The sequence below is a fragment of the Poecile atricapillus genome, chromosome 1, assembly GCF_030490865.1.
Source record: "Poecile atricapillus isolate bPoeAtr1 chromosome 1, bPoeAtr1.hap1, whole genome shotgun sequence".
Taxonomy (NCBI): Eukaryota; Metazoa; Chordata; class Aves; order Passeriformes; family Paridae; genus Poecile; species Poecile atricapillus.
In genome coordinates, this window is record NC_081249.1 from 127,182,233 (window position 1) to 127,209,240 (window position 27,008).

The 27,008-nt window shown below is 55.4% G+C and overlaps 6 protein-coding genes and 1 pseudogene across 6 annotated transcripts in view; 1 reads left to right on the top strand and 6 right to left on the bottom strand.

The window, feature by feature from the left end:
- The window catches only part of KDM2A (lysine demethylase 2A), a 33,136-nt gene extending 30,451 nt beyond the window's left edge, over positions 1-2,685 (bottom strand). Inside the window, exons 1-3 of the mRNA XM_058842636.1 lie at positions 2,605-2,685; positions 2,262-2,289; positions 990-1,094 (exon numbers count right to left, since the gene is read on the bottom strand). Coding sequence (XP_058698619.1) covers positions 990-1,094; positions 2,262-2,289; positions 2,605-2,624 — 153 coding nt within the window. The 5' untranslated portion in view covers positions 2,625-2,685. The remainder of the gene's footprint in view (positions 1-989; positions 1,095-2,261; positions 2,290-2,604) is intronic.
- A 465-nt stretch (positions 2,686-3,150) lies between these two features.
- On the bottom strand, positions 3,151-12,249 carry RHOD (ras homolog family member D). The gene is made up of 6 exons (XM_058829162.1): positions 11,513-12,249; positions 5,358-6,541; positions 4,730-4,817; positions 4,399-4,508; positions 4,177-4,311; positions 3,151-4,071 (listed from the first exon to the last, which is right to left on the bottom strand). The coding sequence occupies exons 2-6, from the start codon at positions 5,484-5,486 to the stop codon at positions 3,904-3,906; spliced, it is 630 nt and encodes a 209-aa protein (XP_058685145.1). The 5' UTR covers positions 5,487-6,541; positions 11,513-12,249; the 3' UTR covers positions 3,151-3,903.
- Positions 6,548-8,339, top strand: LOC131574604 (mas-related G-protein coupled receptor member H-like). The gene is made up of 2 exons (XM_058829161.1): positions 6,548-7,022; positions 7,266-8,339. The coding sequence occupies exon 2, from the start codon at positions 7,291-7,293 to the stop codon at positions 8,206-8,208; it is 918 nt and encodes a 305-aa protein (XP_058685144.1). The 5' UTR covers positions 6,548-7,022; positions 7,266-7,290; the 3' UTR covers positions 8,209-8,339.
- Positions 9,878-11,226, bottom strand: LOC131574606 (proto-oncogene Mas-like). The gene has a single exon (XM_058829163.1). It carries the CDS (start codon positions 11,154-11,156, stop codon positions 10,224-10,226), a length of 933 nt encoding a protein of 310 aa, XP_058685146.1. The 5' UTR covers positions 11,157-11,226; the 3' UTR covers positions 9,878-10,223.
- Positions 12,250-12,702: 453 nt separating the features above from the next.
- Positions 12,703-14,102, bottom strand: LOC131591476 (mas-related G-protein coupled receptor member H-like). Its single transcript, XM_058862223.1, is given in 2 exon segments — positions 12,703-13,399; positions 13,402-14,102. Coding segments are annotated over 2 exon segments (954 nt in total). The 5' UTR covers positions 14,042-14,102; the 3' UTR covers positions 12,703-13,085.
- Positions 14,103-15,218: 1,116 nt separating this feature from the next.
- LOC131586751 (mas-related G-protein coupled receptor member H-like) lies at positions 15,219-17,468 on the bottom strand (annotated as a pseudogene).
- Positions 17,469-18,907: 1,439 nt separating this feature from the next.
- Positions 18,908-21,371, bottom strand: LOC131586746 (mas-related G-protein coupled receptor member D-like). The gene has a single exon (XM_058853918.1). The coding sequence runs from the start codon at positions 21,239-21,241 to the stop codon at positions 20,009-20,011; it is 1,233 nt and encodes a 410-aa protein (XP_058709901.1). The 5' UTR covers positions 21,242-21,371; the 3' UTR covers positions 18,908-20,008.
- Between the last annotated feature and the right edge of the window lie 5,637 nt (positions 21,372-27,008).

The window sequence follows — 27,008 nt, forward strand, 5'->3', positions numbered from 1 at the left end:
TTGGGTTAGTCCTGGATCACTCCCCAGTCAGACCAGCACCTTGAGCTGCATCCTCAACAGTTGTGGGAATAAATGTGTCAGGATGAGGGAGGAGGTGGGACTGCTGCTGATGCCAAATTAAAACATCCACCAAAGCACTTGGGAACTTCCTAGAACATCTTGAGGATGAAGCTTAATGCCAAGAACCACAGCCTCACACCAAATGATTCCAGAGCATTAAAGGATAAGGATTTACCTTTATGGACAACACATTGAAGGTGAGGGTACTGGTACTGCTGTGACTCAGAGAGGGACTCCACCACTTGGCCCCATGGGAGTTTGCAACTGCCTCACAACAGCACGGGAGACACAGCAGCTTCCCTCCTTTCCTGGAATCCCTGGGAATAACACCTCAGACTCTAAGAGCAGCTGCTCCCAAGCTGTTCCCAGTTACAACCCAATTCCCAGACCACTGATTCATGCAGTCCTAGAAAATAGCAGCACAAACATCAGAGCTCCTCACAGGGCCTGACTAGAACCTGAATGCTGGAACAGCTCTCTTCAAAAGAGAACACTAGGAAGGGACACAGGCATAGGAAAACTGGAGCTTGAAGCTGGAGCTGGTTTCCCCAGATTTCACAGACACTCAAATCAAGAATGGTAACACACAATATTTCAGGTCCTCTGCTTGCCACAGAAAAAAACCTATTGACATAGAAACTACACTTACACCAGTTTCATGTTCCTATCCCAAAGCTCCTGCCCCAGCCTCAGCCTCCAACCCCCCTTTGCAGAGCTCAGCAGCCAAATTCCCTCCATTAGGACAAACTTGGTGACACAAAAGGACCCACAAAGCCACCTAAAGCCAAGCACACACCTCTGCACAGGCTGCATCCATTCACCACCTGCCTGCTTCGGTTGTTTAACCCTACTACTGGGAAAAGCCTTTCCCTTCTCCAGCTGCAACAGAAGCAAGACCGGAATAGGATTATTTCAAGGCCACTACTGACCAGTCTTTGGCTGTAACGGATCCGTTCTTCCTCAGGCTCCATCTCCGACTCCTCTGAAGAGAGCGAGAAGGACACGCCAGGACTGCTGTCGTCGTCCTCTTCCTCCTTGGAAGTGAGAGGGAAACAGTGAAGAAGGGCACGGGGACACCCACAGCCCTCACTTCCCTTCTCCTTTTGGGGCCAACCCCAGCCTGCTCTGGGGGCTGAGAGAACCCAGTGGATGAGCCCAGTCCAACTTTTAAGGCTCCTATTCTAACTTAGAATAAATGTCTGGGTAAACGGCTTCACCAGCTCTTCTGTAACACAACAGGAGCTGCAGGTCTCCCACCTTGGCTCCACACTACCACCAGCAGCTTCACTGGCCCACAGGGGGATAAAAGCCCGGGAAGGTGCTATCAAACCATGACTTCCTCAAAATTAAACATTAGAGAGTCAATTCGTCCAAACAACACAATCACTGTCCTTGGGATATCATGTACTGTGGCACCTGGGAGAAACTACACTTGTACAGGACATCTCCCATGACCAGGGAAGGCATATAGGATCTCTCCTACATACAGCACCCCAGCAGGGAAGCAGTTAGGAATCTAACTCCTGGCTGGAGGAGACCTAAATGCTGAGCTCTCCAAATGTGCCACCTTGTGACACCACACACCAACCTGGGAAAACCTCCCAGGGCGTCAGATGGCACCTACACTTTTTTTTTTTAAAGGGACAGAAACCAGCCAAAGCCTGGGTATGGCACGGCTTTTAATCCCCAGGACTATGCCTCAGTCAGGCCTTGGGATCGGGGAAGGGGATCCGCCGCCCCCTGTAGTGTTACAGAACCGTTACGACCACATAGGGAGAACTCGCTCCACCCTGCGCCTTCCCGACCCCCAGCTTCGACAGCAGAGTATTCCTAGTCCCGCCAGCACCTTCGCCACCCCTGCATCCCTTAGAACCACGGCACCAGGACTCCCGGCTCGGCCGAGAAAGGCAGTTTCCCCACACTTGCTGAACTCTGTTTATAAACAACCGGACAACCGGAGCGCAGCGCTCCCGCCCCGACGCGGGGGAGGGGGCCACCCCCGGCCCGCCAGGCCACCCCAGCCCGCCCCCGCCGGGGCAGGACGGGAGGCGGGAGGGAGGGAGGGTCCCCGGGGAGCTGTCAGCCGGCACCCGCCGCCCCCTCCCCAACTTCCCAACGCGGCCTCCCGGGGAGACCCGCCCGGCCGCGCTCCGAGGGCCTGCACAAACTCGGGGGTCGCCGGTGACCCCCGCGGTGCTCACCAGGTCTCTCCTGCGCCTTTGTCCTCTTCTGCCGCCGGCACGGAGGGGGGAACAGAACAGACGGAGGAGGAGGAACCCTCCGGTCAACAGCGATCGCGCCCCGGACCCGCCGCGCCCCCGGACCCGCCGCTCACGGCGCGGGCTGCGGGCGCTGACAGCCCCGCTGGCCGCCCCCCGCCGCCGCGGCCCGCGTCCCCCCGCCACCGCCGCCGCCTCCACCACCACCGCACCCCCCCCGCCTCTGAGTGCCGGGGCTCCGCCGGCGCCGCCCGCCCCGTCCCGCCCGTGCGGTGCCCCCCCGACGCCGCCGCCCCCCGGCCGGGACGCGGTTCCCCCTCCTCACACAGGAGCCGCCGCCGCCATTTTGAACCCGTCAGAGCCTCACATACACACCGACGCCGCGCGCACGCGCCGCACGCACGGCCCCCCCCCCCCCCCGCCCGCGCGTCGCGCGTGCGCCGCCCGCTCCCCAGCCCGGCCCCGCCCCGCCCCGCCGCGCGCGCGCGCGGCTCGGGGCTGACCACGCCCACAGGCGATCAGACCACGCCCCTCCCGTGAACGCGCCCCTCCGCCGTGTGGCCACGCCCCCGGCGGGGGGGGCTGGAGAGGGGGAGCCCCGGTGGGATTTTGGGGGGGTTCTGGCCCAACGCGCCCCGCCGTGAGGCCCTCGGTGTCCCCGCGGGCTTGGCGGCTGCCCGCACGGTTGTGCACGCACGCCTGAATGCAGAGACACGGGCAGGTACCTACGTACAATCCTGTAACTATATACAGCTCGTTAGTTATATATTATAGATATTAACAACGTTTTTATAAACTATATATATGGCTATATAGATAGTTATAACCTAACTATATGCAGTGATATATATAAAAATATAGTGATATGGATGGTTATAAATTAACTATATAGTTACATATATGTTATATATTAGTATGTATAAAAAACCACATGTATATAACCGCACATATAGGGTGTACATATACACACATATATATAACTACACATATAAAGGGTACGCCTACAGACCTGTATGTGTAGCACACACATGGACACATGCTCACACACACCTCAACACAAAATCAGCAGTTGATCTCATCCACCCTGGGTCCCTGACAGGACCCCATGTCCCCAATAACCACCTCATGTTCCCGATCCAATGTCCCAATGCCCCCAGGTGCATGCAGGGGCTGCTCCTGCCCCAGGGACTGTGTCACACTGCTGAGTTTTGTGTCACTTTAATGGCAGAAGATCACCCCACAGTCACCCTCCGGCGCTGGCCTGCCAGCGGGAAGGGGAACCCCCAGATCAGTCCTCTGCTCCCAGAGCCCTGCTGGCAGGGCCATCCATGGTGGGACAGGATGCTGGGATTCTTGGTGGGACAGGACATGGTGCTCTCTGGTGGGACAGGGACATGCTGGGATCCCTGATGGGAAAGGGCAGGACTCTAGGATCAAGGTGTGACAGTTCATGCCAGGGATGCTTTCCTGCCGTCACCCCATGGTGACCAGCGGTGCCAGCCCAGGGTCAGGAGGGTGGCAGTGGCATTCTGGTGGCAGAGGCAGAGGTGTGGCAGCAGCCACGGTGCAGTTGGAGCTTGGGGACAGCAGGAGATCCTGGGGGGGCTGTGCCAAGCCGGGGGGCTCAGAGGAACACGCAGACCCTCCTGGGTCTCGTTTTGCGCTGCCGCCGGCGGGTGGCACTGATGGCGGCACTGCAGGCTGTCACAAAGATGTTCCCGACGTTATCCTGGTACCTAGCTGAACATTCCATGTAGGACACGGCACGGACCTGCCGGGCCATGGCCTCTCCCTGTGGGGACACACAGAGTCAGACCCTCCAGGACTCCGCTGTCACACTATCCCGTGCTGGGAGCCATCCCTGTCCCGTCCTGTCCCACGGGGAGATGACACCCACCTGGTGCCGGGAGATGGGCTCCATCCGTCTGTCCTTCAGCTTCTGCAGCACCTCCTGGTCCTGCCGCAGGTCTGTCTTGCAGCCCACCAGCAGCACTGGGACCCCCTTGCAGAAATGGTTTACCTCTGGATACCACTGTGAGGGGACATGTCAGCCAGGGATGGGCACGTGTCACCCAGGGCTGGGGTCAGGGGACAGGCAGCACCCCCGGGGCTGCATTACCTTTGTTAGGATGTTGTCAAAGCTGTTGGAGTCGGTGACATCAAAGCACATGAGGACAACGTTGGCATCTGAGTAGGACAGAGGGCGAAGCCTGTCGTAGTCTTCCTGTCCTGCCAGGTGGAGAAGGAAACCATTACATGCCAGCCTGGGACCATGGCAGTGACATTTGTGGAGATGGTTGTGGGTTAACCCCCCCTCTCCCATGGTCATGGCCTGGGGACATCCCTCCAAGGCATGACCACATGTGTGGGACACCCTGAAACGCCCAGGTGGGAGAGTCGGGGGCACAACTGCCTGCCCTGTCCCCACCTGTCCTGCCCTCCTGTCCCACCTGCTGTGTCCCACAGGTGGATCTTCACGGGCTTGCCAGAAACCTGGAGGGACGCTGTGTACTTCTCGAACACGGTGGGGACGTAGACCTGGCAGGGGACAAGGAGGGTGTGATACAGGTCACACAGGCAGCTGTGGGGGCCAGCAATGGAGGGGACCCCAGTGAGGATAGAATAGGGCATAGGGAGGGAAGCAGGGAGTGGGAAAAAGTGGTTCCCCCCTGGGGCAGTGGGAAGGGAAACACCCTTGTCCCCGATCCCAGGGCACTCCAGAGAGCCATGGATGCCCCAGGGGGACCTGGGGATTCAGGACAGGAGTTCTGGGGTCTCTGTGGCTGCACCCCTTCCCTCCACTCCCTGAGTCCCTTATGTGCCCTGACTGAGAGACAAATCCTGCTCCCCACCCCGTGACCCCCAAAGAGAGGCAGAGGTGTCACAGACCCCCATCTGCCCCAGGCTGGGCCACCCCCTGTCCCCCTGTCCCCCTGTCCCCCTGTCCCCCCGTCCCCCTGTCCCCATACCCTGCTGCAGCCACCGTGTCCATCCCATCGCACGTCCACCTCCCTTTGCCCGCCGCCGCTCCCGCACGGGGACAGTCACCCACCCACCAGGGGACAGGGATTCCGGTACCTTAGGAAAGTCTCCCCTGGCGAAGGCGACCAGCAGCGACGTCTTCCCGCAGCCACCATCCCCCACGATGACAGCCTTGACCTCGGTTTCGGGGGCTCCTGGGCTCTGCCCCTCGCGCTCCCGCTGCATGGGGGTGTCCGGTGAGGCCACGGAGCCCGTGTGGCCTCGGCGGAGACAGGGATGGGGACAGGGAGGCGAGAAGCACCCGCCCGGTCCAGGGTGCGGCTGTCACCCGCTCGCCGGGCCCGCCCGCCGCGGGGCTGGGGCCGCGGTGGTGACAGCGGCCGGGACACACGTACAGGTGTCCTGGGACACAGGTGACCTTCTCCCGGCAGGTCCTCGCATTGCACAAGCGCCACACTGCCACCTGCATGTCCTGCCTGCCTGTGTCATGCTCCCTCGCACTCCTGCCCGCTGCCTCTGACACACTCCTATTCCCATCCCACTCCCCATCCCAATCCCGCTCATGCACTCTCCGTGCAGATCCCCCTGCACAGCTCAGCCCCCACACCCCTGGGATGGAACCCCTGTGCCCTCCCCGACGCCCCACTTCCGCCTCCGAGCCTGGGATTTATTGCCCTGAGCATCCGCGGGAGGCAAAGTCCAGGGGTGGAGGGAGGCACGGCGGGGGGGGAGTGACTCACTGCCCTGGCCCCGCTGCCACCCTTGCTGTCACACCCGTGCTGTGCCATGCTGAGCCCTGCCCTGCCATGAGTCTCTGTCCCCAGCGCCCAGCTCAGCAACACCTGGGTGAGGGAGCAGCCACCAGCCTCCTGTCTTCTAGTGATTCCAACACAGGCTATGACACCCTGCTTTGCTTGGGGACATGCCATCCCAGCAATGATGTCCCCCATCACCCTGTTTGGATGTCCCCAAGACCCTCTCCCCTCCAGTATGTGCCCTCTTCTGCCACCCCAAAACTTTGCTGAGGGGGAACGGGTGCTTCTGGTGTAAGGTTGCAGGGAGGGATGTGGGATCATGTGTGCTGTCCCCTGCTGTCCCTTCATCTGCCACCAGCCTCTCCAGGCTCTCTCAGTGGGTACCAGGCAGTCCAGGAGGGCTCTGAAGCTCCCAGACCAGCTGGAGTGAATCCAAAGTGATTCACATCAGACAACAGATTCCAAATTCTCACCCAGGCCTGATGCAGGATGAAGTCGGAGGTGAGGGATTCTCATGCTGGGAGGCTGGGAGGCAAATGCACACAGTAATGAACAATCTCAGAAGGATGCCAACATCGGGGCAGGATGGGGAGAGGAGGCTGGAGCACCATCAAACAATTAGGAAGGTGGCAATTACTAGTCTAATGAGACATCAGGTTGAATCCTAAAAGCATCAAGATTCTTTCACAGCAAGATGTAACTGCTGCAGTGTTTGTCCTCTGGGGTATTCGCCTGGACAAAACATTTCCTTTCCCGCAAGACCAACAGAATTTTGATGGGAGAAGAGGCAGCCTGTGTTGCAACTGCCCAGTGCTCTCAGTGCCTGATCCGTGATTGTGCAGAAATGCCCTCAAAACCAGCTTTATTTGGGGACAAATAGGCTACTTGGAGCTTCTGAGGACGTGGAGACCCCAATTTTCCTCACTGGAGAAGATTGTGGCGAGGAGCACCAGAGGGAGGGAGTGTGCCCTGCTTGGATACACCAACAGCTTGGCCCCAAGGAAAGGTAGGGGGTTGAGACCTGAGTCCAGCCCTGGGCACTGCATGTGTCTCCCTTGATGTCCCCAAAGCCCCTCTCACCTGTCCTGAATCAGGATGACCGGATTGATCCAACCCTCCCTCTGCCCTCCCCTCACCCCTAGTCATCCCATAGCCCCCTGTCCCCAGCCCTGCTGTGCCACCTCACCAGAACCCCTCTCCCTGTCACATCCCCTGGGGTCCTACTAATGCTCCTCTGCTCTGACCACAGCTGGGGACCTCATCCCACCTTCCACATGGAGCTGACCCAGATGTCCCCACCTCCCTCATCTCCTGCGATGGACACCGAAGGAGATGATTCCTGTGGGATCAATGTCACTGATGTGGCCATGGACGGTGTCACGCTGTTCATCTGCCTCTGTGGGCTGGCTGGGAACGGGACTGTCCTCTGGCTCCTCGGGTTCCACATCCGCAGGAACCTCATCACCGTCTATATCCTCAACCTGGCAGTTGCTGATTTCACCTTCCTTCTCTTCATGTTCCCCTACTCCCTTCTCTACCTGCTGGATGATGTGTCCTGCTCCACTCTCGTGTCCCTGAAGTACCTGAGGTCCCTTCTCCTGTTGTCCCTGTTCTCCTACAACATGGGGCTGTACCTGCTGGCAGCCATCAGCATTGAGAGGTGTGGCTCGATTCTCTTTCCCCTCTGGTACCGCTGCCACCGTCCCCAGCGCCTGTCATGGGTGGTGTGTGCCCTGCTCTGGGCACTCTCCATCGCTGTCATGGTCATGGTGACCTCCCTGTGCCTGTCACACGAGCACGAGCACTGCCAGGTGGCTCTCATCTCCATGTACGCCCTCAGCTTCCTCATCTTTGCTCCACCCATGGTCATCTCCAATGTGATCCTCTTCATCAAGGTGCAGTGTGGCTCCAAGAGACGTCAGCCTAAGAGGCTCTATATCGTTATCTTCCTCACTGTGCTGTTCTTCCTCACCTTTGGAGTGCCCCTCAGCCTCTGGAATTTCCTGCAGCAGCTCAACCACACCGTTGTGTCCTCCCAGGTGGTTTTCCTGCTCGCCTGCATCAACAGCAGCATCAACCCCTTCATCTACTTCTTGGTGGGTAGCTGCTGGAGGCACTGCTCCATTGTGTCCCTCCAGGTTGCCTTCCAGAGGGTCTTTGAGGAGACAGGGATCACCATAATCTCCAGCTGAGAGGCCACTGTGGTCCCACCAGCCATGCTGCCCACACCGGCTTCATGCTCAGCTGCCCATCCTTGCTCCCAGCCAGGCCTACAGGTCATCTTCCTGTGAGTCAGGATGCATCCAAAAGCTTTTCCCACCCCTTTTCCCATTCCACTGATCCATGTTGTTGTGTCCATCCCCGTCCCTATCCCTACCCCTACCCCTACCCCTATCCCTATCCCTATCCCTATCCCTATCCCTATCCCTATCCCTATCCCTATCCCTATCCCTATCCCTATCCCTATCCCTATCCCTATCCCTATCCCTATCCCTATCCCTATCCCTATCCCTATCCCTATCCCTATCCCTATCCCTATCCATATCCTATCTCTATCGCATTCCATTCCTATCTGCCTTCCCACCCCAGTCCTATCCCCAAACCATCCTCATATCAGCTCCCCTTCCCTTTTGCCTGTACCTATCCAACCCCCATGCTGGTCCCCATCCCTATTTCTGTCCCATTCTCCATCCCATCCCATCCCATCCCATCCCATCCCATCCCATCCCATCCCATCCCATCCCATCCCATCCCATCCCATCCCATCCCATCCCATCCCATCCCATCCCATCCCATCCCATCCCATCCCATCCCATCCCATCCCATCCCATCGGTTTCCCAGCAGGCGTCCGCTCCGAGCACTGCCCGTCGGGCTCTGCTGCCCTCCGGTGGGAATATTTGGGATTGCCGGCAGCCAGACCCTTCCTGATCGCCTCTGACATCCCAGATCCCTCCCAGGGGACACCTTCTGCCCTGGCAGCTCCGCTCCTGCCCCGGTCCCCCCGGGATCCCCGGCAGTGTCTCCACTCCTGGCCATTCCACGCTCCTCCGCCCCAATAAACGCTGCTGGATCCATCCCGCTGTCTCCTCTTATCCCTCTCCAAGGGATGCTGGGGGGCGGGACACGGTGGGTGAAGCTCTGGAGGGGGATCTCCCAGAGGAACAGTCCCCAAAAATCGTGTGAGGCAGCCCGGGGTGAGCAGCCCAGGGGGAGGGACTGGAGCGTGAGGGTTGGGAGGGATGGGAAGGACGGGAGGTGGGTAGGCTGCATGGGGGAGTGGGGTGGGGGGTTGTGGGGCAGGTTTGGGATGTGGTGGGGCTCGTGGGCAGGTGTTGGACATAGTGGGAAGGCGTGGGATGTGGTGGGAGTCGTGGTAACGTGTGGGATATGGTGGGGCTGGAGAAAAGGTGTGAGGTGTGGTGGGGCTGGTGACCCCAGCGAAGGCACAGGGAGATGGGTGATGGCCCGCGGTGACAAACACGGATGTCACCCTGCTCCTGGAAGGGGGTGGCTGTGCTGAGGACCGCGGCCTCCTCCTCTCCTTACTGCTGCACCATCCGAGCCTGCTGAGGGAGCGGCTGAAGGAAGTGGAGAGGAAGAATTTCTGAAGGCAGAGCCCTTTGCACCTGGCTCACAAAATTAAAAATTCAAGATCTTTGGGGAGATCTCTGCTGTGACACTCTCGGGGCAGTCGGGGGGGAATGCTGAGCCCCTGGGCCATCCTGTCCGTGCCGGCTGTGCCAGTGCCAGTCCAGCTCTGGGCACTCAGGATCGTGGTTGCGCCAGGGAGCACAAGCCATGGCTGTGTCCCCTCCCTCCAGCCACATTCCTGGCTGGCAGCAGGAGCCAGAGGAAGCTGGGAAGTGCGGGGAGAGGGGGCCAAGGCAGCTCAGCATTAACAAAGCTGTTTTTTGATATCAGACCACAGTGGGATGCAGGAACCAGGTGCCAGGGGGATTTTGGGATCACAGCCGTGTTGGGAAGGGTCTGTTTGGGGAAATAGTGCTCTAGGAGGTGTGAGAGAGGAGGAAATGTGCTCCCCACAGAGCATCCATCCCACACGGCCCTCAGCAATGCCCCTGTTCCCTTTTCCTGCGGGATTACAGCACCACAGAGAGGGTGATCCTGTGGATATTTATTAATCCGGTGGCTCAAGTAAACCCTCAGCCTCTGTGCCAAGGTCCTTCAGCAGAGCAGTGGAAGGGATCAACAGGCTGGGTTGGCTGTGTCCATGGTGGCTTCATTGCTGTGGGCAGTGTTTTCTTCTGGCTCCTCAAAGATCCTCTGGAGGGAGAGCCGGAGGGACTCCAAGGAGCAGCACCTCCAGCACCTCCCTGCCAAGAAGTAGATGAAGGGGTTGATGGTGCTGTGGATGCAGGTGAGTAGGAAAACCACCTGGGAGGACACAGCGGTGTAGCCGAGCTGCTGTAGGAAATTGGAGAGGCTGAGCGGGAGAGCAAAGAGAAGGAAAAAGAGCACAACGAGGAAAGTAACAGTGTTGAGTCTCTTGGGTTGCTGCTGCTGGGAGCCACACTTGATCTTAATGAGGAGGACTGTGCTGGAAATGATCATGGCTGGGGCAAAGAGGAAGAGGTTGAGGGCGTACATGGAGGTGAGAGACACCTGGCAGTGCTTGTGCTGGTGTGACAGGCACAGGGAAGTCACCATGGCAATGACAGCGATGGACAATGCCCAGAGCAGGGCACACACCACCCATGACAGGCACTTGGGACGGTGGCAGCGGTACCAGAGTGGGTAGAGGATAGACATACACCTGTCAATGCTGATGGCTGTCAGCAGGTACATCCCCAGGTTGTAGGAGAACAGCAGGAGTGGGAAAAGAGCCCTCAGGAACACCAGGGGCATGATAGTGGAGCAGGACAATTCCTCCTTCAGGTAGAGCAGAGTGGAAGGGACCACAAAGTGGAGGAAGGTGAAGTTGGCAAAGGCCAGGTTGATGATGTAAAAGGTGGTGGGGTTCCTTTGGAGAAGGCAGAGGACAGTCCCGTTCCCAACCAGCCCGCAGAGGCAGATGAGCAGTGTCACACTGTCTATGGCCACATCAGTAACATCAATCTCACAGAGATCATCTCCCTCGGTGGGTGAGGCAGGAGGTGGGAACACAGTGGTCACCTCCATGGGTGGGCGCTGGGCAGGCAGTGGGATGTGGCCCCTGGCTGTGGTCAGAGCAGATGGGAGTCAGTGGTTGAAGGATCCAGGAATAGACCATGCAGCTCCTCAGCAGCTCCCTGCAATGGGAAGGATTCAGTGGAGAGAAGTGAGATGTGCAGGAGAGGAGGGTGGTGGAAATGGTGGGGTGGGAAAGGGAGGTGGGAGGGTCGGGATGTTCAGCAGGAGATATGGAAGGGAAACACGGGGCAGGAGTGGGAGGAGCTGGGGAGGGCCCTGCGGTCACCGAGAGAGGGTGGCAGGAACAGAGCAGCTGCTGGAGGAGAGGAAGGTGGCATTGGGAGAAAGGAAAGCATTCCACTGACCTGTTCACTGTGGGGCAGCAGCAAGCAAAGGGGGTCTATCCAGATCAGCAGCGCTTCCTGGTACCTCTTGCTCCTTTGGGATCCATATCCTAAAGTGGCTCCTCCCAGGTCAGTAACATGAAGGAGAAAGTGCCCAGATCACCAGGAGCTCCCCATTCCCGTTCTGCTGGCTCTCTCTGTGCCCTGTCCCGGTGTTGCTCCCCAAGGCTAGGTTGAGTCACAGGGGAGTCGGAAATTGCATCTTTGGCTACGTCAGAGCTCCACTTGTACAGAGTCATTTGTCATGATTTTTTTTGGGGTTTTGTCTACTAAGGAAGTGGCTTTTGCCAAACACTTCACAAACAGAATTTTGAGATTGGCTCATCATTTCCTGCCGATTAGAAACATTCCACTTCCCTGCAGAATGTCCCATTCTCCAACTGCCTTCCCTCCCTCGACAGCTTCTGCCATTCCTCCTTTCTCCTCCCTGAGGGGTCACGGTCCCTCCAGCAGCAGAGGGATGCTGGTGGCACTGGAATGCTGGCAGTACTGGCAGCGCTGATGAAGCAGCTGGGTTCTTGTCAGAAGCATTTCGCATTCCGGGAAGAGCTCCGGGACCATTGCCAAATCCTGCCCCGGGCCCAAGGACGCTCAGCTAAGCTTTCTCGCCATATTCCAACCCCATTCTCATCCCGGCTCCCCTTTCCTGCTGCCTGTCCCCATCCCATCCTCATCCCTGCTCCCCCGCCGCTCTCCATCCTCACCCCATCCTCTCCATCCCGCAGGTTTCCCGGCTGGCGGCGGCTCCCCTGCTCCGAGCGCGGCCTGCTGTCTTCCAGTGTCCTCTGCTGTCCTCCAGTGGGGAGATTTGGAATCGGCACCATCCAGACCCCTTCCTACCCTCTCCTGACCCTTCCAGACTCCTCCGACACCCCAGACCCCCCTCCCTCGGGGCCACCTTTCTCCCCCACCAGCCCTGCCCCGCTCCACCCGGACCCCCGGCAGTGTCTGCTCCTCCTGGCCATGGTGCCCTAGGAGCCGGGAGGGAGGAGGAAAGCACAGCTCCCCTGTGCTCCCCTCAGAGCATCCCTCCCACGTGCTGCTGCTCCTTTCTCCTGCAGGATTACACCTCGAGAGTGTTCCAAATGAGTGTGTGTGATCGCTAAAAGAACCACCGCCAAGGGCATCAGTAAAAGAGACGTTTAATATTAAGCGACAGCGCAACGGAGCTCATTGGCCAGGTTCACTCCAGCGCTGACCAGACAGGCACAACAGGAAAAAAACTTTACAAAGAAAATCCAGTCAATGAAACAAGAAATATGAACACGTGTGTGGACGCAGACAAACAGTCACTGCAAGGTCCCTGAGAAAAATTCCCCTCAAAGGCAGTGTAATGCTCACACTGGATGCCTTTGCAGCTGCTCGCCGGCAGAGGGTCGAGCCTCGAGGAGTAGAGAGATCCGCCCAGGATCGGTGGGCGTTCAAGGATCCTCCGAGTGCAGCAAATGGGAGAGTTCCCGGCTCAGGTGACTCAAGGAATCCCTCAGCCACTGTCTTGGGGTCCTTCAGCAGAGCAGTGGAAGGGATCACAGACTCAGAACGCTGTGTCCATGGTGGCATCATTGCTGGGGACAGTGTTCTCTTTCGGCTCCCCAAAGATGCTGTGAAGGGCCTTCCTTAGGGACTGCATGGAGAAGTGCCTCCTGCAGCTCTCCATGAAGCAGTCCCTCCTCCAGCTCCCCACCAAGAAGTAGATAAAGGGTTTGATGCTGCTTGTGATGCAGGTGAGCAGGAAAAACACCTGGGAGGATACAGTAGTGTAGCCGAGCTGCTGCAGGAAATTGCAGAGGCTGAGGGGGAGAGCAAAGAGGAGGAAGAAGAGCACAGTGAGGAGGATAACGATGTTATCTTGGGTTGCTGCTGCTGGGGGTCAGACTTGACCTTAATGAAGAGGACTGTGCTGGAAATGACCATGGCTGGGGCAAAGAGCCGGAGGTTGATGGTGTACATGGAGATGTGAGCTCCCTGGCAGTGCTCATGCTCCTGGCAGAGGCACAGAGAGGTAACTGTGACAATGAAACTGACGGACAGGGCCCATAGCAGGACATTCACCACCTCCAAAAGGCGCTGGGGACGATGCCTGTGGTAGCAGAGAGGGCAGAGGATGGATGTACACCTGATTGCCGTCAGCAGGAACAGCCCGAGGTTGTAGGGGAGCAGTGACAGCAGGAAAAGTATCCTCAAGTAAGTCAGGGGCATGATGTAAGTCAGGGGCATGATGCTGGAGCAGGACATGTTCTCCAGCAGGTAAAGCAGGGTGGAGGGGACCATGAGGAGGAGGAAGAGGAAGTCAGCAAAGACTAGGTCGAAGATGTAGAGTGTGATGGAGTTCCTGTGGAGGAGGCAGAGGATAGCCCCATTCCCGGCCACACCACAGAGGCAGATGAGCAGCATGACACTGTCTACAGCCATGCTGGTGACATCAGTCTCACAGAGATCATCTCTTTCTGTGGGTGAGGTGGGAGGTGGGGACACGGTGCTCACCTCCATGGATGGACACTGGGCAGGTGGTGGGATGTGTTCAGAGAGAATGGGAGTCAGGGGTTGAAGGATCCAGGAATGGACCATGCAGCTCCTCAGCAGCTCCCTGCAGCGGGAAGGATTCAGTGGAGAGAAATGAGACGTGCAGGGGAGGAGGGTGGTGGAAATGGTGGGGCTGGGAGGGGGAGGTGGGAGGGTTGGGCTGTTTGGCAGGGCATTGATAAAGAACATAAAGAATGAACAATTTCAACTCTCCTGAAGTTGTTCAAAGACCAAGTGGCCAAAAAGATAAAAGGATGTAAAGGCAGGCACACAGGATGATAAAGTGGCTGCAGCCAGGGCAGAAGCAGATTAGGAGGCCTGCAGTGGTTCTGTGACAAGAAGCAACAGCGCATGGCCAAAGGCAAAGTTCAAGGCAAGGTCACCTTTAATATCACAACATTCAGTAAATAGGACAATCAGAGACCCCTCTTAAAGATCCTCCAGGATCATGAAAGGACTTCCAGTAGGAGGACACATGGAAATGAATTGTAGGAAAATATATTTATGTATTAGGTAAGAAAAACTTTTGAATGATTATGTGTTGTTATAATGGATAACTCTCTGTTGTAAAGTTGTAATGTATTATATTACAACTCTCTTTACTGTTGTAAAGTATTACCACACACAGAACAAGGAGAGATCCTTCTGTGTGTCCTGTGGAGGTATAGAGGTCTGTTTCCTCATGCCTCCTGTTGTGTGAGAAAGTTTATTTTGCCTGATTTTCATATCACTCCCCAATCCCTATCCCCAGCATTCTCTTCATCGCATCGCATCGCATCGCATCGCATCGCATCGCATTGCGTCCCTTCCCGTCCCATCCCATCCCATCCCATCCCATCCCATCCCATCCCATCCCATCCCATCCCATCCCATCCCATCCCATCCCATCCCATCCCATCCCATCCCATCCCATCCCATCCCATCCCATCCCATCCCATCCCATCCCATCCCATCCCATCCCGTGGCTGCTCCTCGGCTTGAAGCGCTGCCTGTTGGGCTCAGCTGCTCTCCAGGTGTGACATTTGGGATCAGCAGCATCCAGACCCCTCCTGACCCCTCTGACACATCCAGACCCCCACCCAGGGCTGCCTTCCCCCTTCCAGCCCCGCTCCTGCCCCGTGCCACCCGGGACCAGGGACATCTCTGCTGTGACACTCTCAGAGCACTCATGGGGGAATGCTGAGCCCCTGGGCCATCCTGTCCGTGCCGGCTGTGCCAGTGCCAGCCCAGCTCTGGGCACTCAGGATCGTGGTTGCTCCAGGGAGCACAAGCCATGGCTGTGTCCCCTCCCTCCAGCCACATTCCTGGCTGGCAGCAGGAGCCAGAGGAAGCTGGGAAGTGCGGGGAGAGGGGGCCAAGGCAGCTCAGCATTAACAAAGCTGTTTATTGATATCAGACCACAGTGGGATGCAGGAACCAGGTGCCAGGGGGATTTTGGGATCACAGCCGTGTTGGGAAGGGTCTGTTTGGGGAAATAGTGCTCCAGGAGGTGTGAGGGAGGAGGGAAAGCCATGCTCCAATGTGCTCTCCACAGAACATCCCTCCCACATGGCCCTTGGCAGTGCCCCTGCTCCCTTCTCCTGCAGGAATAAAGTGGGGAGGGTGATCTGGTGGATGTTTATTGATCAGGTGACTCAGTGAATCCCTCAGCCTCTGTCCCATGGTGCCTCATCAGTGCAGTGGAAGGGATCAGGGATCAGACTGCCGTGTCCCTGGTGGCTTCATTGCTGCGGGCAGTGTTTTCTTCTGGCTCCCTAAAGACCCTCTGGAGAGATTCCCTGAGCAACCCCATGGAGCAGTTCTTCCAGCATGTCTCTACCAAGAAGTAGATGAAAGGATTGATGGTGCTGTTGATGTCGGCAAGCAGGAAATCAGCCTGGGAAGGCAGAATGGTGTAGCTGAGCTGCTGCAGGAAATTCCAGAGGCTGAGGGGGAGAATGATGAGGAGAGAGAGGAAGATAACAATGTGGAGCTTTTTGGGCTTGCCCTTCTCTGAACAACATGCACCCTGAATGCAGAAGAATACACTGTAAATGAGCATAAGGGAGCAAAGAGGAGGAGGTGGAAGCTGAACATGGAGATGTGAGGCACCTGGCAGTGCTGTTCATGAAACTGGCACAGGGAAGGCACTGTTGGATTGAGAGCGATGAACAACAGGGAACTCATCACCACGCATGGCAGGTGCTCAGAAAAGAAACAGCAGCAGCAGCAGCAGCAGAAGAAATTCAAGGCTAAAGAGCCTAAATAACCTTATCATGTTCATGAAGACCACATGGTACAGCCCCACGCTGGAGCACAAGAGTGACAGCTGGAAAAGGAAGCTCAAATACCCCAGGGATGCAGTAGCAGAGGTAGACTTGTTGGGGTCACGGGGGAGTAGGAAATAGCATCTTTGACTACATTAGAGTTTCACTTCCGTTGGTTTGGTTGTGGGACTTTTTTTGTTTGGTTTTTGTTTGTTTGTTTGTTTTCTGCAAAGGAAGTGATTTTTGCAAAGCTCCACTTGAAGAAGTAGCAGAGCAGGACACATCCTCTACAAGGATGAGCAATGTGGATGGGAGCATGAGGAGGAGAAAGAGGAAGATGGCGACAGCCAGATCGAAGATTAAGTCAGTGGTGAAGCCAATGTTAAGGAGGATGATGACAGCTCTGTTCCCAGCCAGCCCATAGATGAGCAGATGAGCAGTGTCACACTGTCTGTGTTGGTGTCTCAACTGGCCACGTTGGTGACATCAATCTCACAGAGATTATCTCCTTCTGTGGGTGAGGCGGGAGATAAAGACACAGTGCTCATCTCCATGGATGAACACTGGGCAGGCAGTGGGATGTGGCCCCAGGCTGTGCTCAGAGCGGATGGGAGTCAGAGGTTGAAGGATCCAGGGATGGACCACACGACTCAGCAGGACCCTGCAATGGGAAGGATTCAGTGGAGAGAAGTCAGATGTGCAGGGGAAGAGGGTGGTGGAGATAGTGGGATGGGAAAGGGAGGTGGGAGGGTTGGGATGTTCAGCAGGGGATGCAGAGGGGAAGTGCAGGGCAGAGAGGGGAGCACCTGGGAAGGGCCCTGCGGTCACCGAGAGAGGGTGGCAGGAACAGAGCAGCTGCTGGAGGAGAGGAAGGTGGCACTGGGAGAAAGGAAAACATTCCACTGACCTGTTCACTGTGGGGCAGCAGCAGGCAAAGGGGGTCTGTCCAGATCAGCAGCGCTTCCTGGTACCTCTTGCTCCTTTGGGATCCATATCCTAAAGTGGCTCCTCCCAGGTCAGTAACATGAAGGAGAAAGTGCTCGGATCACCAGGAGCTCCCCATTCCTGTCCTGCTGGCTCTCTCTGTGCCCTGTCCCAGTGTTATTTCCCAAAGACTTGGTGGGGCCATGGGGGATTTGGAAATTGCATCTTTGGCTAATTTAGAGTTTCACTTCCTTTGATTTGGTTCTGGTTGTTTTTTTGTTTTTTTTTGGTTTTTTTTGTTTGTTTGTTTGTTTTTGTTTTTTTTTTGTTTGGTTTTTTTTGCTACAAAGGAAGTGAGTTTTTTCAAAGCTCCACTTGAAGAATAGAATGGGTCCTCCTTTCCTCCTGATTTGAAACACTCCTTCCCTGGACAACATCCAGTTCTCTCACTGCCTTCCCTCTCCTGGCAGGTTTCTGCCATTTCCCATTTCTATTTCATGAGGGGTCATTGCCCCTCCAGCAGCAGAGGGATGCTGGTGGTGCTGGTGGCACTGGAATGCTGGCAGTGCTGGCAGCGCTGGCGAGGCAGCTGGGTGCTTCTCAGAAGCAACTCCCACTCTGGGAAGGGCTCCAGGATCATTGCCAAAACCTGCCCTGGGTCCGTGCAAGCACAGCTGAGCTGCTCCTTATCCTATCCCCATCCCATTCTCCCCATCGTCATCCCCACCCCCTCTCCATCCTCACCCCTTCCTATCACATCCCACAGCTTTCACAGACCGCAGCTGCTCCCCCACTCCAAACGTGGTCGGTCAGGTTCTGCTGTCCTCCAGTGGGGAGATTTGGGATTGCCGGCATCCAGACCCCCTCCAACCCCCTCTGACCCTCTCCTGACCCCTTCAAACTGCCTCCAACACCCCAGGGCCCCCTTTCCCATCCCCAACAGCCCCAATCCTGCCCAGCTCCACCCAGGACCCCCGGCAGTGTCTGCTCCTCCTGGCTGTACAGTTCTAGAACCCAAGAGGAAGGAGGAAAGGCCAGCTCCCCTGTGCTCTGCAGGAGAACACAGGATGATAAACGTGGCTGGAGCCAGGGGAGAAGCAGATTAGGAGGCCTGCAGTGGTTTTGGGACGAGTTCTCTATCAAGAAGCAACAGCACATGGCCAAAGGAAAAGTTCAAGGCAAGGTCACCTTTAATATCACAACATTCAGGGAACAGGACAACCAGAGACCCCTTTAAAGATCCTCCAGGACCATGAAAGGACTTGGAGAAGAAGGTGAATTCATGGAAATGAGTCCTAGGAAAGTGATGTTTATGCGTTAGATAAGAAACACCCTTTAACGATTATGTGTGGTTATAATGGATAAAACCACTGCTGTAAAGTCTTGCCACACTCAGAACAAGGAGAGATCCTTCTGTGTGTCCAGTGGAGGTAAAGAATTCCTGATTCCTAATGCTTCCCATTGTGTTTGAAAGTTTATTCTAGCTGATTTCAGTATCACTCCCAGTTCCCATCTCCACCCCTCTCCCCATCCCATCCCATCCCATCCCATCCCATCCCATCCCATCCCATCCCATCCCATCCCATCCCATCCCATCCCATCCCATCCCATCCCATCCCATCCCATCCCATCCCATCCCATCCCATCCCATGACTGCTCCACTCCATGAAGCACTGCTCATTGGGTTCTGCTGCTCTCCAGGTGGGACATTTGGAATCAACGGCATCCAGACCCTTCCTGACCTCCTCCAGACCCTACTTAAACCCTCTGACTCTTCCGGACCCCTCTGACAACTTCCAGACTTGTTCCAGAGCCATCTTTTCCCCTATGTGAGCCCTGTTCCTGCCCCACTCCACCAAGCACTGTGAACAGTGTCTCTGCTTTTCCAGCTATTCACGCTTTTGTACCTTAAAATGAACAATTTAGCAAGGAAATAACACTTAACATTATTTAGCTGAAATGGTATCTCATGACTTAACCTTGCTTACAGGCCTGGCCCACTCAGTTGTCTCAGGTCCTAAAACACCTGAGAGAGCAGCATTTCTCCCACATTTGCTGTAGCAGATGGACACGTGTGTGCACCCAGACAGAAAGAGTCAGTGCAAGGTCCCTGTGGGAAATTCCCCTTGGAGGCAGTGAAATGCTCACTCCGGATGCCTTTGCATCTCCTCGCTGTGCCAAGGGTTGAGCCTGGAGCAGTGCGGGGATCGGTTTAGGATCTGTCGTGGTTTGGGCATCCCTGAGGGCAGCAAACGGGAGAGATCCCAGCTCGGAGAGGCCCCAGTGCGAGGGAGGTTCTGGCCAGTGCTGCTGGGGCCCAGCAGAGCTCCAAGGGTCTCCTTTTGGACCGCTGTTCACAGGGCCCCAAGAGATGGGCTTCGGTCACAACAATGTCTCACCCTGGCCACACTTTGGGCCAGCAGCTTTCTGTGGAAGTGTAGAAACAGGGATGTTGTGCCATTCAGGGATGTAAAATAATTTCCAAGGCTGTTCACAAAACCTCAGCAGGTTGTTGGACAGCAGCAGTTCCTGGGAGCAGAGGGCATTTCTGATCAGTGCCAGAGAAGCTGAGCCCAGGGCCTGCTCCTCAAGGCTGAGGCCTCACAAGCCTGTATGAGACCCCAGTGTGGCCTGAAAAGGGGGTGGGGGATGCACCAGCACAGGGAGGGTGATCCTGTGGATATTTATTGATCAGGTGACTCAAGGAATCCCTCAGCCACTGTCCCAGGGTCCTTCAGCAGAGCAGCGGAGGGGATCAACAGGCTCAGACCTCTGTGTCCATGATGGCATCATCACTGAAGGCAGTGTTTTCATTGCTGGGCTCCGTGTTTTTATAGCTGGAGGCAGTGTTTTCATCACTGGGGTCAGTGTTTTCATCACTGGAGGCAGTGTTTTCATCACTGGGAGCATTGTTTTCATCACTGGGGTCAGTGTTTTCATCACTGGGGTCAGTGTTTTCATCACTGGGAGCAGTGTTTTCATCACTGGGAGCAGTGTTTTCATCACTGGGAGCATTGTTTTCATTGCTGGGAGCATTGTTTTCATTGCTGGGAGCATTGTTTTCTTCTGGCCCCCCAAACACCCTCTGGAGGGCCTCGCTTAGGGACTGCATGGAGATGTGACTCCCACAGCTGTCGATGGAGCAGTCTCTCCAGTAGCTTCCCAAGGAGTAGTCTTCCTTCCAGCTCCCCACCAAGAAGCAGATGAAGGGTTTGATGCTGCTGTTGATGCAGGTGAGTAGGAAAATCACCTCGGTGGACACAGGCGAGGTGTACTCGAGCTGCTGCAGTAAATACAAGAGACTGAGGGGCAGACTGAGGAGTGCAGTGAGGAAGATGACGATGTCGAGCCTCTTGTGTTCCCACTGCTGGGAGCCAGGGTTGAAATGAATGAAGACAATTATGCTGGAAATGAGCATGGGTGCAGCAAACAGGAAGAAATTGAGGACATACATGGAGAGGAGAGCCACCTGGCAATGCTCCTGTTCCTGTGACTGGCACAGGGAAGTCACCATGGGATTGACAAAGATGAGAACAAAGAAGAAGGCCCAGAACAGGGCAGTTATCACCACCCATAACAGGCGCTGGGGAAGTTGGCAACCACAGAAAACCAGGCAGAGGACAGATCTGCACCTCTCAAAGCTGATGAATGTCAGCCGGTACAGCCCTATGTTGTAGGAGAACTGGGACAGCTGGAAAAGCAAGCTAAAATACATCCGAGGCATTATAGTGGAGCAGGACACTTCCTCATACAGGAAGAGCAGGGTGGAAGGGACCATGAAGGTGAGGAAGAGGAAGTCAGTGATAGCCTGGTTGAAGATAAAGTCATTGATGGCATTAATGTGGAGGAGCCAGAGGACAGCCCCAGTCCCAGCCAGCCCACAGAGGCAGATGAGCAGCGTCACAATATGTATGATCACTGCGCTGACACTGATCTCACACAGGACAGATCCATCGGTCAGTGCAGAAAAATGAGGAAACACGGTGCTCACCTCCATGGATGGGCGCTGGGCAGGCAGTGGGATGTGTCCCCCTGGCTGTGGTCAGAGTGGATGGGAGTCAGTGCTTGGAGGATCCAGGGATGGACCAGGCAGCTCCTCAGCAGCTCCGTGTGGCTGGAAGGATTCAGTGGAGAGAAATGAGATGTGCAGGGGAGGAGGGTGGTGGAAATTGTGGAGTATGAGAGGGAGGTGGGAAGGTTGGGCTGGTCAGTAGAGGATTGATAAAAAAACAGAGAATACACATTTTCAACCCCCCTGATGTTGCTCAAAGGCCAAGTGGCCAAAAAGATAAAGGGGTGTAAAAATGCGGAGCCAGGGTGATAAAAGTGACTGGAGCCAATGGAGAAAGGGATAAGGAGGGCCACAGTATTTGTGGGGCAAGTTCTGTGACAAGGAGCAACAGCGCATTGCCAAAGGTAAAGTTCAAGGCAAGGTCACCTTTAATATCACAGCATTCAGTGAATGTGACCACCATAAACCTCTCTGTATGAACCTCCAGGACCACAAAAGAACTCCCAGTAGGAAGTGGATGCATGGAAATTTGTTGTAGGAAAATGGTGTTTATGTACTAGGTTGGAAAAACTTTTGAATGATTATGTGTGGTTATAATGGATAAAAATGCTGTTGTAAAGTCTCAGCACACACAGAAATAAGGATGGATCCTTCTGCGTGTCCTGCTGCCTAAAGCTTCACTTCCTAATGCCATTACTTGGTGTTAATAACTTTATTCTGTCTGATTTTGGTATCACTCCTCATCCCCATCTCCACCACACTCTCCACCCCATCCCATCCCATCCCATCCCATCCCATCCCATCCCATCCCATCCCATCCCATCCCATCCCATCCCATCCCATCCCATCCCATCCCATCCCATCCCATCCCATCCCATCCCATCCCATCCCATCCCATCCCATCCCATCCCATCCCATCCCATCCCATCCCATCCTGTCCTGTTCCCATCCCATCCCACTGGTTTCCCAGTCAGAGGCCACTCCCTGCCTGCAAGGGCCTGTTGGGCTCTGCTGCTGTCCAGTGGGGAGATTTGGGATTGGTGGCACCCAGACCCCCTCCAACCCCCTCCAGCTCTGTCTGCCTGATGCCTTGGAGTGGCTACCTAGAAGAGAGGCTAGACAAGGTAAAGAGAATAAAAGCAGGTATTTATTAAAGGCCTTCAAAAGGTACACCTTGGGCAGTCAAAGCCTCCGAAAGGGGTTCCACTCAAAATGGACAATGGTCACGAGTTTTTCAGACATATAATGTGGGGGCGGAGGAGCCCACTGGTCCTGAGATCCTGGCTTTACCTTGGAGACAAGACACTTCTCTGTAAGAGAGTGTAACACTTCCAGGGATCTTTGAGTTAGTTATGTTAAACTGTTGTGCTCCATTGGTGTTTCCCCTGCTGTCCCACACCGATACATGTATCCCGCACTCCCCCCCGCCCCTCTGTCTCCCTATAAATACCCCGAGTTTTCCCCTGTTTGGCGGAATAGCTGTGATCAGCTCCCTTCGCTAAAAGCCCTGCACTGAATAAAGGCTAGTGCTTGGTGGAATGCCAGAACAGCTCTCTCGTCCCTTCTTCCTGTGTTGCCTGCTGAGCCGAGCCGCAAGATCCGAGCTGGAATCACTCGCCAAGCCTAAGACACACACGCGATTCGGGCCAGCCCTTTTCAGGACTCTTTCTCCAGTGAAGTCGCGGCGCTCCGGCCCCCTCCGTCGCTGCGGCAACTGGCGCCGACCGCGGGGCATTCGAACAAAGCCCTGAAGAAAGCACCTGCCCGCAGCTTTAACTGCGAGGTACGCCGCTGTTTCGAGCCGCCGCCCCTCGAGGAAGCCTCCTTGCGTTGTAGCAAGAGGCTATCCACGAGGCTGTGTCCGGGACCCTCGCTGACCATCCGGGACAAGGAAGAAAAGCCCCTGAGGACCGGCCGCCCAGGTGACCACCGACCCAGCAGCTTTTGCTTGCCCGCTGGCATCTGCCGAAGAGAAATTGTAAGTCGATCCTGTGAAGGGTTTTTTGGGCTTTTTTTCTTTTTCTCTGCTGTTTTACTGCTGGGCGGGGAGTGAAAAAGGATGGGAAATCAGTCCTCCACATCGAGGCTGACGCCACCTGAGAGGGACTTTTATATCCAAGTTGTAAGCACCTTAAAAGGGGGAAATTTTAATTTTTCTAAAGGGGATTTAAAGAGATTTATTAATTGGGTTTTAAAACATCTAAAGATTAATGCGGATTCTGCTAAATTGGGAATTTTTTTGGATAATGTGGGGAGAAAGTTATATACAGTTCAAGCAAAGGGAGACTTTTTTGTTGCAAAATTTTTTCCTGTGTTTCAAAATATTATTTTCTCATTGGAAGAAGACGGGAAAAAGAAGAGGGAGTTTTGGGTCCCCAGTTGAACCCCCCATCCCCATCAACTTCTTCAAGTGCCCCTAACCCCTCATCACTATCTGAGGGGCAGTCGGCGGGTAGACGTATCCTCCAGGCACAGGGCTGCTGCCATCTCCCTGACACCCCGGCACCGTCTCTCTACCCTTACCAGGGTGGCACTGGCCACGCCGCTCTGGGTCTTTCCTCTAAGCTCTCTCCTATGCCCTCACACCCGGTTGTATCCCTCCCAGTTCCTAGCGTTAGCACAGATGGCGCCGGCAGTGTGGCCAGCCCCGCCATTTTGTCCCACTCACACTCTGGTTTTCCTGCCCTCGAAGCCCAAAATGGCCACTTTCCCGCCTCTACCCCTTCTCTTCCTGCCGTGCCCTGCTCCTCTTCCCATCCCACTGCGGCGTTGGGTGTAAACGCATCGAGCCCCGCCCCATCCATCGGGAAACCTCTTCCCGTCACGGACCCCGGTCCTGCCCCTTCATGCCAGGGCCCTGCCCCCAACGACACGCCTGCTCCAGGGTCCCAACACCCCGGGACCATGAATCACAAAGGGACCAACCCTGGGCACCTGACTCAGCTCCGCGCTATCATCAAGCGCCCCCCATCTCCACAAGGGGATGAGAGCAGTGAATCTTCCTATTCAGATTCTGAATATGAAGATCACTGGGCTGAGGTGCAGAGGGAAGCCACACGGGCGGGGAACTCAGCTCTGTCCCAGAAAATACTTGCCTTTCCTGTAATAATGAGGAGAGACAGGGCAGGGGCACAAGTTGCTGCCTGGGAGTCCCTTCACTATAGGGAATTGCAGGAACTTTGTAAGGCTGCTGAAGAACATGGCCAGGGCTCACATTTTTTCAAACACTTCACTGCCCACGTCATGTTCCCCCATGACATCAAAAATATTATGAACTGCCTTCTCTCCCCAGCAGAGTACATATTATGGGAGAGGCAGCGGAAGAAACATTTAAAACAATTGGCAGAGGTTTATGCTAAAGATGCCAACCAACCTAATTTTACTTTGGAGCAATTGGCAGGAGAAGGTGATTTCCAAAAGCCCTGAGATCAGGCCCGGGATCTGCCTGAAGCAGCGTTAAAGGATATTGCCAATGCTGCCAAGATATCTCTTTTTACCACCCCTGATGACAAAGTGCCGACGCAGTGCTTCACCAATATTAAACAAGGGGCAAGTGAATCCTTTATTAAGTATATTGATAAGTTAAAAGTGGCCATTGAAAAGCAAATAGAGAGCTCTCAGGTGCAAAAGGAATTATTAGTAAAAATAGCAATGGCCAATGCCAATTGTGTGTGTGCAACGCAGTCTTATGGGCCCTCCCACTGGACCCAGAACCAACCATAGATCAGATGGTTGAAGCCTGCACCAAGCACTCCTCTGCCTCAAGTGAGAATACAGTGGCACTTGCAGTGGCTAAGGGAGTGGCAGAAGGGATATCTGGAGCTTATGCTGCAGACCCCAATAGAAATTGTTGTTTTTACTGTGGCGAGCCTGGACATTTCTTCAAGGACTGTCAGGAGAGACATTTTGTACAACCACCTGCCCACCAACGGTTACCCAGACCAAACTGGCATTCGGGAAACTTCAGGCAGAGCGCAGAATGGCCCCGCGCTTCGACATCAAATCAAATGCCGCCCCGCTCCACCCCTCCTGCCAAATCCACCATCCTGCCTCCACGGGGACCCCAATCTCAAACCCAGTAGGTGGAGCGCTTCAGATGGGAACCCGGCGCCGATTGGTAACTAGGCTCTCTTTACATATGAAGGGTGACTGTATTTACACAATCCCCACAGGAAAACATGGACCACCAGGCGGTCCCTCCAACATCTTAATACTTGGGGATCCAACCAACTCTCCAGGACAAATTCATACCCTTCCTGAGGCTCAGACTATATACCCTGGAGATGAAATTTCCATCTTCCTGACCTTCATAGACCCTCCTTATTATTTAAAGGAAGAGACTCCTGTGGCACAGGCCTTTTTACTTCCCAGTGACTGCCCAGAACAGGTTCCCTCAACCGTAGCGCTATGTGGACTCAGGTTGTGGGCTCCAGCAAACCCGTCATAGACTGCAGCCTGTTTTGCAAAGGGGAAAAAATCCAGCGCCCAGGAATGCTGGACACAGGAACAGATGTTACCATCATCGCCTGCTCCGAGTGGCCAGATAATTGGGAGTTACAACCTGTGGCAGGCATGATTTTGGGAATGGGAGATATGACAGCTTCCATGAGGAGCAAGTGGAATGTTGTCATCGAAGGACCCGAGGGGAAAATGGCGACCATCAGGCCATTTGTGGTGAGGGCACCAATCACCCTCTGGGGAAGCATCTATTATCCCAGTGGGGGGCTTCTCTGCGAATTCCCAGCAGGGATTTTTAGTGGGGGTCACTGAAGAGTGCGTCACACCTACCATCCCCCAACTCACCTGGAAACAGCACCATCCAGTGTGGGTTGCTCAGTGGCCCCTATCTGAGACAAAATTCCGACCACTGGAAGCCCTCGTGGAACAACAGCTTACCAAGGGCCACATCACTGAGTCCAACAGCCCTTGGAACTCCCTTGTCTTTGTTCTATGCAAACCAGGCAAGGACAGGTGGAGACTCCTCCATGACCTCTGAAACATCAACGATGTCATCGAGGACATGGGACCCCTTCATCCTGGTATGCCCTCCCCTTCAATGCTCCCTCGGGATTGGAAGCTGGCCATCATTGACATCAAGGACTGTTTTTTCCACATACCACTCCATCCTCGAGACGCCCCCAGGTTTACATTCTCAGTTCCCTCCCCAAACAGACAGGCGCCTTTAAAGAGGTACCATTGGCTGGTCCTCCCACAAGGGATGAAAAATTCGTCCACCATCTGCCAATGGCACGTAGCCCACATCCTGTCACCTGTGAGGGCCCTGTTCCCAGATGCCATCATCCTCCATTACATGCATGACATCCTGGTTTGTGCTGCTGACGACGACTGTCTGCACCGGACTTTACAAAAAAACTATCCAGACAATTGAGGACGCAGGGCTTGAGATCCACGAAGACAAGATCCAGCACACCTGCCCTTGGACCTACCTGGGACTCTGGATCCGTGAGCGGACCGTCGTACCCCAGCAGCTGACCATCAGAGACCACCCCAAGATCCTGCGGGACTTGCATCAGCTCTGTGGGTCCATCAACTGGGTACGCCCTCTGCTTGGGGTAACGATGGAAGTTCTTGCACCCCTATTCAACCTGCTCCACAGCAGCGAGACCCTCAATTCACCACGCTCCCTCATGCTGGAGGCCCAGGAATCCATCACCAAGGTCCAGGAGGCCCTGTCTTCGTGGCAAGCCCACTGCTATGAGCCCGGCCTGCCCTTCCCACTGGTTATCCTGGG